Here is a 13648-nt window from a genome sequence, read left to right as displayed (position 1 = left end):
GTGGAGCACAAACCTCTGCCTAGGTCCAAACAGTCCTATTAAATTAAGACTATCACTTTCACACACGTGGATATCAGTCCCATAAATATGCCTAATTTTCCACCATGATCCCAGAGTTATTTCCCTGGGAAATGTGTCACTGATTAAGAAAATGAAAAATAAAAAATCCTAGATCCATCCCTGATCTGAATATACTCTACACACCAAAAATTAATAAACACTTCCACCAAATTTCATGGAAATCCATTCAGCTGTTTCTATGTAATCTTGCCACTAGACTACGGTGGGCGAGAGCTCAACGCACTGCACATTAAGAAAAACAATTTCATCAATTTGACGCCACGTGCACTGGAAAAATTCACAACACATAAAAATACAGAAATGCTCTGCAAATAGTGAAAACGACAACAGAAATGTCCCACAAAGAAACAAACATAATCTCCATGGAGGAGATAATGATATATACAAGGATGTCAACAATTTGCAGCAATGACTGAACGATTTCCTTTTCTATATGATGCAAAAGAGCTGCTATCACGCAATCCTTCCACAACCAGCTTCCAGCTTATATAGGGGGGATCTGAGAGCTGTGCCTGCACTCTGATCTTCTCAGAGGCTGCACACCACGGGTGATCAAAAGCATCCACCATGAAACTCTGAGACATATTATGTAGCACACCTCACAGCGAGTATCTGGATGTTAGCACTTCATTAAGCAGCAGCCCGGTGGACAGCCCTTCAACCGTTCCTAATCGTACGTCACACTGACCTTAGCCCTGCAGCACATCCGTATGAAATACTGGTCGTTTCAATGCAGTTGGGGATTTGTCGGCCAAAAGTGAGAAAAGAATCATAAAAACACGGCCTCAAAAATGACCCTGGTATTACAGCTCATAACAAATTACACACAGTTATTCATGTGTTCTACAAATAAACAGAGTAAGACAATAGAAGAGAATAGAGAGCCTGTTTTTGTCATTGTTCAAGTGAAAGAAGTGCAATGAGGTGCTACTTCCGAAATAAATTTAAAGTTAAATTTAAAATATGGCATAATACAGTCAATGAATATGAGACTAATAAAAACTGTACTTTAAAATAAAGGAGTGGTTACCTGTATGTTACTGCACAGAATTGCTATTGCTCTTAAAAAGTATGTCAACATATGTTTACGATTTGGTTGAGTTTAGGGTATAAAGTTCCTAAAAACCAATAAGCCACAGTTTTTCTGAGCTGACTGTGAAGGTGTCGTTTTTGTCTGTAATTTTATTGTCCATTTTCACAATCCTAAGGACAGAGGCACTGAAGAACCGTGGCGTGCTCTCGAGAACTACGCACTGACTCAGCATGTGACTGAGCCCACACACAACAAAGGAAACACTCCGGAGTCATTCATCGCCAAGGGCCCGAACATTTCTAAGGTGACTGATGTCGCTCTCTCTCTGATCATATCTGTGTTCAAAAATCACTGAAAACAATTCATGTCCTCCCTCTCAAAGCTGCCGTATCTCCTGTCTCAGTCAATGAGCTTGTATTTCAACTCAGTATTAATACTTAAATGTGTTGATGTCATTGTATTCACAGGGATGAAGTTTGTCTCTGGTAAGAAAACATCTCCATGGAGACACGTCGACACGCTGAACTCAAAGGCGGGAAACAAACCTTCAGTTTCATTAAATTTCACATTCGTATTTTCAAAGTGAGAAATAAAAGGTGGTTATTTTTCTCTAACATCTAGCCAAGCATTTTGAAATTCATATGTTTTACTTGAACTATCGTCAACAGGCTAATGCACCCTACTGTGTCAGTAGCCTCTGAACTTTCATCTGCCAACATTCGGAAAAATTCAACAAGCACTCAGAGCCTCCGCATTAGAAACAGGACGTGTGTTGGTCTTGTATTCACTTAGAATCAAGTATCAGAAAAGAGTTTGATCCTATCAACCAGAGAACCGTGGAGGACATCATCTGAAATCGTCCTCCTGCTGCTGCCTTGATATTCTGCCAGCAGGCTTTTGCAAAATGCTTCCAATTGCACGTCCTCAGATCTTCCACATTCGTCAACATGTCTCTTCTCTCAGGTGTGTTCCCACAGGCCCTGGAGACTGACGTCATGCAGACGCTCCGCAAACCAAGCCAGAAATCTTAACGTAGCAAGAATTGGATTTCAACCAAATAAATAACCTTAAGAACAAATCAATGATTAAAGAACTTTATGTCTCAGCAGAATGTGGAAAACTTATTTATCCTTAGTCAACTACTATAAAGGTGAGTCTATAGATTTCTTTAAAAAATTGAGCAGCAGCTGATTCAGGACGCTGCTGCCTAGGTCCTCACTGAGACAAAGAAAAAATGGATTTCATCTGTCAAGTTCTTGGATCTTAACATTTGTCAAAGAACTGACTGCAATATACTGATGTAGGTATATAAAGCACGGAATAATTGAGAGACAAAATACATTCCTGATGTGCTGCTATGTTATGAACCAACCACAGCTGTCCAATCATCTGACAGAGGTCTGCTTTCTGTCGACAACACGACTTCTCCCCAAAGATGAAGCCAAAACACCTTGTTCGCCTCATACAAAAAAGTTATGATTGAGTCCAAACTAAATGTGGAGAAGAATAATGCTAAAGCTGTGGACATGAGACACACCAGTATTAGCACCATTCATCTATTAATAAATCAAATTTATAACAAGTGCCTACTTCAAGATTTGCAACAATCAAGGGCAATAAAGCCACTAGCATCCTTCAGCAGCAGCAAGATTTGGTAAATGAGACAAATCTGCAAACAACTGTAACTTTCACTGTCCCTTAAGACATCTGACCATGTTTTACTTTATTTAAAATGTAAAGACCTAATACTTGTATCCACCTGCCTCCGGAACAAAAGCACTTCTTTTATTTGCAAAATCATTTTACATTAAGTACGGCCCGGAACACTGATCCTATTGTGCATCCTATTGTGTAAAGCTGCATAATTTAGGATGATTTTTCATAAGATGGGGCAATGACACAGTCTGCAATCAGACACCGCTACCAACACAACATCGGCGCCATTGCCACACATCAAGCTTAATCCATCACCCAATGAACACTGTGACCATAATCCTCCTGTGTTTATTACAGTTTCTGGCTCAAAAAACGTGCATTGTCCGAGGACCCGAAAGCTCAGCCAAAAACTAAAATCCAATCAGGACAGGAAGCACTGTGGCAAAGGCGTTTGGCGAAATGGTTTGGAGAGCGTGTGGGTAATGAAATGCTGCTTGTTAGCGACAGTAAAGGGGTTTTATCAATTAGCTTCTCAGTCTCTCTGCCTCCCTACTGCTCTTTTATTTCCTCTCTCTGTGCGGGTACACAGGGACTTCAGGCGGCACTTTGGGAAAAAATATTTCTTTCATATTCATCCTTTTCAGTCTGCCTTCAAATTCACAGCAAAAACAACTTCTTTCATCTGATACACTGTCTTGTTTCTCCTCAAATAAACTCTGACTGCGTCGGGATAGGTAGGATCGGATCTTTAAGCAGAGGCTGCACTGTACTGCATGGTCACAACAATAGCACGGCATGCTTGAAACAGATAATTCATATAAATAATAATAAAAGCAAGATCTTTGCTATTTGAGGTTGAATCCAACTGTAGAGGAAAAATAACTAATGGTTAATGCTTGAAGTCAACGCTGCACCACATGGTCCAAACTAATCCTACATATTACATTCCAGATATACAGCGGCTCAACACAGCATGGCAGAGTCACTGTAATGTCAGTGCCGCAGCTCGCTCGTCTTCATTTTTATTATTCTTCCTCAATCCTCTCCCGTGGTCCACTGGAAAGTCATTCTTCCATGTAATTTAAAACAAACAGCAGCCAGACACAGATAAGGGCATGACAGGCAGAAAATAATTCTGCAGCCTTCCTTCATCTGAGGGAGTAGAGAAAGGTCACCCTCACCACTGCCAAACCTTGTATTTGTGTCCGCGGGGGGGAGGGCGGACGCGGGGCAAGAGGTCATGGTGTGGCCACGGTGGTCTGATGCTTTGATCAGGCAGGAAGTCATCCAAAAAACTTCCTTAGTACCTGGAAGGGGGGCTGACAGAGCTCCAGGTGGGAGCTCCACAGTCGGGATGAGGACCGAGGGGGTTGATGGGTGGATGGGTATGTGACCTTTTGTCTGATCGGTAATTGTAGGTTTTTCAATGTAAGAATGCATCACAACGTGAGTTAAAATATTATATAGATCAGGGTTAAAACTTGTATTTTGAGTTGTCTTGAAAAACATAAATCAATAAATACCAATAAAACTCAGAGAGGCCGTGTCTCCACTTAAGCACCATATTGCATAAACACGTATTTAGATCTGATACATCCGGATCATTATCACAGTATGCAATTCACAATTCTGCAAACCGCTAAAACAAACAAACCAAAAAATAATTCAGACAAAACATGACCTGCTTGGGAAAAGTAATAATGTCTTTGTTCAGAGTTTCTCACCAAAACATGTATTTATCCTTAAATAATGACAAATGTGTTGAATGTGTATAAAACATTTGCATTTGATATTTTCAAACATGTATTTTTTACATCAATGATTGTTTGCTCTATTGCCTCAACATTGCTCCCGTTATCAATCACTAGACCATCAGTTGTGCGCTTATAGAGCATTTATGTAGAAAAAGAGTGGTGCACAAATTAACACGACAAATCTCTACTGGTTATCTTTGAACCAATATGTTCAGTGTCCTGTGACAGAATAACAAGGCACATAGATCATCATCTGTACTTATCACAGATTTCGACCTGAAAAACTGCAAGTGTTGGTTATGTGTTCATTTAATCGTGTAATGTATCACGGTTGTGCGGGAAACGGTGCTGCCTTCAAGTAACAAAGTTTAGTAGTCTCAATACGAGCAGAGAGAGTGTACTCGTGACCTTGATGTGCCCTTGGTGACAGTTTTCAGTGATTAGCGGTGTCGGACTGAGTCTATGTTAGAGTGTATTTACAAGGTGTTTGCCTACGGGATTGTGTATCCAAAGTAATCTAACATGAAGGCCATCATCTGGCCTGTAAAAGTTATTACTGCAGGCATGTATACTTGGATGAGGAGCTAATAAAATACCAGGATATATAGCACCTGATGCAGACATTGAAGGACTTTATGTAGATTCTTGCAGAATATTCGATTTAAAGCAAAATCTAATATCTGTCCTAGAAACACACCGTCATAAATTAAGCTTCCTGAGATCCATCAAGCATAAAAGATGTTGCATGCTGCAGAAGCCTCAGAGATACATACAGTACATGCACAGTATACCATCTGTGTGTCTTAATTACACCTACATTGCTGATGCATTGTAAACTGTACGGAGAATGATTTTGTCATCCATCTTTGTCGGTGACACATACTTAAAAGCCGTAAACTATTTTGTTAATGGTACACCTGCAGAGCTGACGCAGAGGAAGTTTATTGGACTTCTCCACGTCAACTTCTGGGGGATCGATCCAAACTTTTAGACGCTGCTCTTGTAAAAAAAACTCTTCTGCGCCCACAGTGCATTACCTTAATGCATTAAAGGCACTTTACCCCGTACTTTTATAACATGACGTGCTTTAAGCAAGGAGAAAATAAGACTCCGGGCTGTGGTGTGTACTTACTGGAGGTACTCTATGAAGCCGGGAAAATGAATGATATCAATCAGTGGAAAAATCCTGCATCGGCTAGTGGGTGGCCTTCCAAACTGACAAGATTATAGGGGGAGCTTTTGAAGCTGCTTTTATTGGTTCCTCCACTTCATTTGGGTTTACTTAACACCTGGGAACTTTCATACCATACACACTGTGATGCTGAAGCACTATTTACAGCCTTTTGCAAATGTTTTTTAAACTTCGTTTTTTTCTCTGTCAAGCTTTCATAAAGTCCTCAAAGCGTGATTGATTTGAGGGGCTCAGTATCAGGACAGGAGAGGAGGATGTTTTTAACAACCGTAGAGGTAGATAAGAAATGAGTTTCTTAAAATGGCCACTCTCCTACTTTAGATTCCACCACCCAAACTATATCCCCAGCTCCTCTCACACGCCAATCACCTCTCCAGCAGTTCAAATGGATTATTTTGGCTGATTTGATTGATTCACAGAGGGGTTGTTAAAGCAGCAGAGGGGGCATCTTAGTGATAAAGACAAGGTTACCACTGGACTAAAGGGGGCAGCACTAACAAGCACGTGGATGGCTGTGCTTGGAAACCTCGCCACCTGAGAGCAGCAGCCAGCACAGGAGGAATAAATAAGAGTAATGTGGTGAGAGGGTTTTCAAGGAGATGAGTATTGGGAGGGGGTGATGGGGGAGGGTGAACATGTATTACATATGAGCAATGGGGGGTCAAAATGTGAGCGCTGCCCCGCGGTGAGATTCTGCACTCTTTTCAGGGGCTCGTGATGAAAAAGAGATGGAGAAGTTGGGGGTGGTGTCGTTGGAGGTGGGAGGAGGAGGCAGACCCCCACCAGCGTTGCAGGTCAGCTGCTCACGGCGTCTGACAATGGTGCATGCAACCTGCCTGAGCCCCTCCCACACACCCCTGCCGACTGATGGAACTCTTCCCATCTGCAAACCGGCGACAGCTTGTGCATTTGTGAGACTCAGCCCCTCTGTGACCACATTATAGACGCGAACGTGAAATATTGGTCGTACGGCGTTTCACCTGTGCAAAGCTGGATTGATGAGGCGCGACTTAAATGATCGCGGATCACGTGCTACTAAAACAGGGAGGGGTGCGTGCGGGGTGGGGGAGCCAACATGGCAGCACAAACATGTGGTGGGATAGTGACGAGAAAAGAAAACAGAGGAGACAGTCCTTAATTGCCTTTTCAGTCATTAACAGGGTCCCACACCTCATGAAACATTAATTACACAAAGCGCTGCGGAGATAGGGACGCTTAATTAGAAATTATTCACTGCGTGGCGAGAACTAAGCGATAGCATTTCTGCGGCATGTTAATTGTCAATGCGAGATCTAAAATAAGCACGGCAGAAATTGGTGTCGACGTCATGCTTATCTGGAGTCCTCTCACACGCTTGTCTTGTGAAGTGCGATTCCCTGTTACCTGATAGCATGTAGAGTGAAGTAGGACACGTGTTAACCCTCTGTTCTCCTCGCTGCAGTTTGCCTCCCCCCCTTAGCTCTTACTTATCCAATACCTCCCGTGTGGTTCATAAACTATTTACACCACCCGGCTCTCCCACCTACAGGCAGGATGTAATCGACACAAAGGATCCGTCTATTACTGCAACATCTGGGACGCACTGATTGGTACATCATTCTCCCATTTTAGCCCTTTTCCTCTCTACTTTCACTCATTCTCCCTCTCCTTTCAGCCTTTTCACTCCCCAAAGTGATCTAAAAGCACAGCCAATGATATGACATTAAAGCTGGTGATGGGAAATACCCTTGACACCGTTGCCCCCTCCTTGCTGTTCCAGGCCTTTTCCCCTAATCCCCTGTACGACTTGAAAAATGGTCTGCTCCACCCCTCATCCCAGGTGCATTGATCTCTCTCTCCACCCAGCGATTGCCACCACATATTCCTGCCGTGAGTGTGGTCCTTGTGTGTGCAGTGAGTGTAATGTCCTTCCTCTTACAAGATCACACATTGGAGTGGTACTAATGTCACCACACTGTACCTAAGATAATGGATCGCCCTCACTGTTACACGCAGGGCTCGGGGCATAAGTGCTGGCCTTGGGAAATGTCAGCTGAATATCAGAGAGTGGCGCTGAGTGCTAAGAGTTAAGGGTGGGAGATATCTGTGATGGAGACACAGCAAAACACATTAAGAGCCGTGTACAAAGCCTATTAGGAGTGTGCATAAGGACAGGGATGGTGGAAATAGAATTTATGGGTCTGGAGGGAAACAATTGTGGAACTGAGATAATGGCCAGAGATTTGGAACACAGACTAGACCGTCTGCACACTGGCTTCATATATGGATCTTTTCATGTGAAATCAATGCAATTGTGTTGATGGGTCGACTCTAACAGAGGGGACGTCTTTAGCTTCGTCAACCAAAACACACGAGGCTAGAATCGTACAAGTAAACACAACAAATTAATATGTTATCGAGACAATTCCAAATTTAAGAAATCTAAAATCTTAAAGGCTACAGGGGTTTCACAGACTACTCGATTATCTTTCACACTGTGCATCCTCTCTCTGCCATGCGTGATTTTAAAGCAAGAGATATTTTTTAATGTGTATGCATCATGCGTCTGTTTGACGTGATGCCACCTATGTCCCTCTCTCTCTCCGCACATCAAGGGTCAGAAGAACAATCTCCCCAATGATTAATCGACTGGTTGAATAGTTAACTGCTGGAATGCAGTAGTCATGATTGCCTTCGGAAGGTATAGTTTTCTATTCATCATACAGAAAGTAAAGTGAGAGAATCTCTACAAGAAAGCAAATAAGAATATTTACCGAAAACAATTCCTTTAATAATAATCACATTGCTGAGTTTGTGAAGTTCAGCTAGAGCTGTATAGTTGATAAATTGTATTATTCTCTCGGCACGATGCACAGCCCTTCTTGTTTTTGTTGCAGCAATAAATAGTGAAATAAGAATATGCATTATTTTATTTTCTTCCCTGAAAAAACTTGAATCATACTGTTTTTTTATTGCCAATATACACGGTCATGTTATTTATATATACAGTATAAATAACAGAGCACCTCGGTGAGAGGCGAGGATTTCTTTCATCTCAATACAAGAAGCTTCAAAGAATTTTTTGTGTTTTCCTTTCTTCTTGGATTCAACTCTGGGTTTGATACACTGGACGGAAAGCAAGGACCCTTACCTGCTCTTCAGATGCTGGATGCTCCCGAGACACTTGAAGCTGCCATTAACCATGATGGCCATGCGTGTGCACAGCGCCTCACACTCCTCCATACTATTGAAAGAAAGAAGGGGACATAAATGAGATTTAGCAGTAAAACCAGATATTTGGGTCCCTTTACAGATTAGAGACAAAGGCTGTCACTTTTTATTCCAAATTCGAACACTGGGTCAGGTGCTTTGTTTTCAAGATATATAGTCCAAAAGTACATTAGAACATTCAAAAAAGGGAAAAGGTAATGGTGCAAGACTGTGTACGGAATTATTTTAATACTGAAGAAACTATGCATCTTAAAAAAACATTGCGGATTATCTCTTTCCAACGACTTCCAACTCACTTTTTTCTAAACATTGATTTTTGGAAAATGGGATATTTATGGGATTTTTGTGATGCCTGTCCTTCTCCTTCAACTACTAGACTATATCAACTTCCATATTTTGTTGATATTAACTGATACATTTATAGATATATAGAGATTTTTGCTAATTTCAAATTAAAGTTTAGGTTTCAGCATTCTTGCATGTCAACTTCAATACTCGAATGGACAACATATTTGGTCATTAGAGGGACAGGAAGGGACCATCTGTAACTCTCATTGTCTCATTTTTTTCTGCTGGAGCTGGAGTCATTTGTATTCGAGGCAAAACCTGTGAGGCCCTTCTGAGGAATTGCACAATTAGGATTATGACTTTGTAAAACCTGGTGAATCTGCCACTTAACAAAACACAACCACCTGGTCGTGCCATGGACAATTGGATGCGGCTCTGCCACACTGCCTGGGACAACAACAATTGCTTTTATTTCTCGATGAAGGCAACACGTGTAATGAGGGTAATATGTTCCAAAACAAAACAGCAGCATAGATTATTCACATGAGCTGCCAGGAACACGGATGGCACTAACACTCAGGCAATTTGGGAACATGAATGGGCATGTGAATCGTTAAATGTTCCATATCTACTCGGGCCATCAAGTTTTAAGTTTTACCAAAGAAATGAGGAATTTAATAATTTTTTCTCCAATGAAAACAAAGTTGTGAAAGTAAACTTTGCTCCAAGAAATCTTGGATAATGAAAAGACTCCAGCGCTGATATTGACAGTTTTCTCTTTTCATGCTGGAAAAAAAAAGGCACCAGTCCGTCAATATGCCCTCATGCTTCATGAAAGCTTTCGAGCAGTAAATGTGATTCTGGCAACAAATGGCAACTGCTGCACAGGAAACAATATCTTTCAACTATAGTGGAACTCAAATCAATTATAATTGGGATATTGACAGCGCACATTCAGTTTATGGACAATTTGGTGTCTCTGCTTTCTCTGTGACAAGTCCAAACATTTGAGTGAGTGAAGTTTGAATCCTAGGAGACGATCGACAGATAAAGAGTGATTATTCACCTGTGTGAAGTGAGAATGACTGAGCGTCCCTCTCTGATGACACTCAGGATGCAGTCCCATAAGAAACGGCGGGCCTTAGGATCCATCCCAGTAGTCGGCTCATCCTGCAATAAACAGTTACTCTTAAAACAGCTTCCATTAGATATTACTTTCGCACATTTTCTGGGGGGGATGTAGGACATCATGGGAGGTCTACTGGCTGTGTTAATGATGTTTCTAACTCAAGATGGAGGCAAAACTAGAAGACTTATATCTCAGGATACAAAAAAAGGTGGAAAGACAATGAGATTTGAGGGCTTTTGCATTAAGAGCCGATGCCCGTGTGGCAGTAGAATCTATACGTCATGTTCCGCCTCCTGCTAAAATGAGCAGCAATAAATAAGTGAACAAATGTCAACACAACTGAAAACTGTGGATTATTGTATCGATATTAGATGTGATTACATTACAACATCATAAGAGGGAATAACTTGAACAATGTATCCAGTAAAGGCCAGAAGACTAAGACCAGTACATTAATAGGATGCTTAATGTTCATTTAATTTGTCATCCATCTGTGTAAGTGAACACACACAAGAGAGGAGAGACAGTACGGACGGATGTAAGAGACATAAAACACACACAGGTTCAGTAGATAGATAACATCCGAGTTATTCCAGAATATACACATGCAGACACAATGGAGACATATTCTGAAGCAATCTACACACAGAAACACACACACAGTGACACAGTGACTTGCTGTTTCATTTTCCTCAGGGCCAGTCTGTCCATGCACGATTAGAGAGTGACAGTACTCTGTCCATTGCCTGGTTTTGTTCCAGGCCTGCTTCTCCCTCACTAGCAGAATCCTACAAATCCCATGGGGCATTTCCATCACTGTGCCCAATGTGTCCCTGTGCAAACCCTACGTGGCACTGCCTCAAGGCCGCCTGGGCTCCCTGGGATCGAGCACAATGCTGAAACTGACACAGACACTGACAACACATTATCCCGCTGTCTCAAAGTAAAGGCTGGCCATGCTCAGCCGAGTAAATAAGGAGGTTTGGAATAGGGGAGCTGTGCAGCCTGTAAACTGAGCCAGGAAACAGAAATGGCTGGAGAGATAATTCAGTAAATGTCATTTATTATGGAATAATCATTACATGATGAAAATTGTTAGAAGGGGCATTATTAGTGATGTAAATCCTTCCAAATTCCAAATGCAATTGTTTTATCTGTTTACTTAACATTTTGGCACTTAGTTATTTTAGTTGTAATATTTAGCACAACTATATCTTATTTGGCATTTTAAGGTTATATTCTGAAATAGTTTGAGTTTGACTCTATGTTGTTGAGCGTCACCCCTCAATGATTTATTCAGTTTATCTAAAGGTTGTAAAGTAAATGGAAATAATTGTGATTCTGCAAAGTCATGCATTTACTACAGTTTACATGCAACATATATAAAAACCAATCTGTTTGACGTTTAAGGTTATTTGAGGGTACGAACTGACAAAAAAAAATGTTGATTTTCAATTCTGTATTTCGGCTTTATTTGACTATGAGGTTTAACGGGTGAAACTGGGGTTGCAAGTACAAATGTGCAATAATGGTAATGAAAATTCATACTCAGGGAGTCCTCAAAGCCCCCATAACTTCCTTATTCATATAAAAGCCACTTCATTAAAAGCATGTGATGCAATAAATTCTGAGTCATGCGTTCATTAATCTTCCATCACTAGAGAGAATTATTCAGCCTTCAGATTTAAGTCCTGATGAATATGAATTAAATACATACGACTTCTGTGTTTTATGGTTCTTCCCTGAGAATGTGAATTAAAACATGATCAGTAAGTGACCTCTGAAATACACACCCTGCTCATCCACAAGTAATGTGCTTGTAATCCTCCAGCTAAGTCAGGGAGGATTTGCAAATTTCCCCCATAACTTATTTTCTCTTTTTTGAGAGCATATGTTTCATAAATTCCTACACTCCATCATGGTCTTACTCCGGTCTGTGTTTGGAGAGAGAAATAACAGATCTGCTGTAATCCCAACATCTGCACCACATAAATGTTGATTCAAAGTATTACACTCTTTAAGTCTTAATAACACAGAAGCGTATCACATTTTCACCATGTACGACATCAATGAAGCTGTAGCTCACCAGAAAGATGACTGGAGGACAACCGATCAGGGCTATGGCGGTGGAAAGTTTGCGTTTGTTCCCGCCGCTGTAAGTTCCCGCTGATTTGTTGGAATACTTGACAAGCCCCAACTTCTGGATCCCCCACTCTGCCACCTTTTGAAGAGAAAAAGAGAAAGGGTTCTCTGCGTTTCTGCTGTGAAATTTTTGGCTTGGATCTCCTACGGATTTAAGCTCCGTGGCTTTCAAGGACAAAGCATGACAGCTGGCATCACTGTAGGACCTTAATCACAGGCTGCTGAGGTGCTTTACTGTTCCCCCTGCTATTTCAACAATGTCTCGTCAAACAATCAGGGGCAACACCCGTGTGTGCAATATCGCCAGGTCTCAAATTACATGTTGATGTCTCACATTGGGTGCAGACCTGCATTTCATTTTCCTTGCGCATACATTTGTTGTATGCAGGATTGCCACCAAACCGGCGATATCACAATGGGCCACCGTAATATCGAGAGTTATGCTAGCAGCACAAAATCAGGTCGCAGCTACAAGATCAAAGCCCTAGCGCCGAGTTTAAGGCCTTTGGTCGCCGGCAGCGTCTTCCCTCGTTTGATCTCACTGTTGTAGAAGTGTGCAGTGCGGGAGGAGTGCAGGGAGGCCGCAGAGGGCAGGCCACACCACTAGGCATGCTGAATAATGTAGAGTCATAACCCACAGCTGCTGCTTCTCTACCACTGGCCATTTTTCATTATGTATGGCTTCTCCAATGGAGGTTATCTATCAATTTGACACGTGCTTCAGCTTCGCCCTGCACGCCTTCTAGTTGAAAATTATAAGTATTCCGTGGTTTAAAAAAGAACAAATAAAAAACAATTCAAATATTCTCATAATCTTGACCACGTACATCTTTGCTTTCCAATGTTACTCATATTCCTGGTATCTCGCTTCAAGATTAAAAAAACACGCAAACGTGTTTTTTTTTTTTTTTAAATCTACACGGACAAGTAGTAGCAGAGGAATGAATGGTTACCATGGTGACCTCGTGCTCTGGCACTCCTCGCAACCTGCCGTAAAACTCCAGATGTTCTCGTCCAGTGAGCAGGTCATCAATGGCGTCAAACTGCGGACAATAGCCCATGTTCTGGTGCACCTCGCTCATCTCTGTCCGTATGCTGTGAAAGATAACATATTTTATTTGACAATGGATGCCATCAATGCTCCAGGTAAATATTTTAAAGGC

General features: G+C 41.6%; 1 protein-coding gene across 4 annotated transcripts in view; it reads right to left on the bottom strand.

The window, feature by feature from the left end:
* LOC109634879 (phospholipid-transporting ATPase ABCA1) overlaps positions 1-13648 on the bottom strand; it is a 162965-nt gene that overhangs the window by 9776 nt on the left and 139541 nt on the right. For all 4 annotated transcript variants that reach the window (XM_020095670.2, XM_020095672.2, XM_020095668.2 and 1 more), the window contains 4 exons: positions 13439-13580; positions 12430-12564; positions 10281-10384; positions 8847-8939 (listed from right to left, as the gene is read on the bottom strand). In XM_020095670.2, the coding sequence (XP_019951229.2) occupies positions 8847-8939; positions 10281-10384; positions 12430-12564; positions 13439-13580 (474 nt within the window). The remainder of the gene's footprint in view (positions 1-8846; positions 8940-10280; positions 10385-12429; positions 12565-13438; positions 13581-13648) is intronic.

Source organism: Paralichthys olivaceus, chromosome 22 (assembly GCF_024713975.1).
Source record: "Paralichthys olivaceus isolate ysfri-2021 chromosome 22, ASM2471397v2, whole genome shotgun sequence".
Taxonomy (NCBI): domain Eukaryota; kingdom Metazoa; phylum Chordata; class Actinopteri; order Pleuronectiformes; family Paralichthyidae; genus Paralichthys; species Paralichthys olivaceus.
The sequence above is the reverse complement of the archived record's forward strand: the minus strand, read 5'-3'. Positions and strand labels throughout refer to the sequence as shown.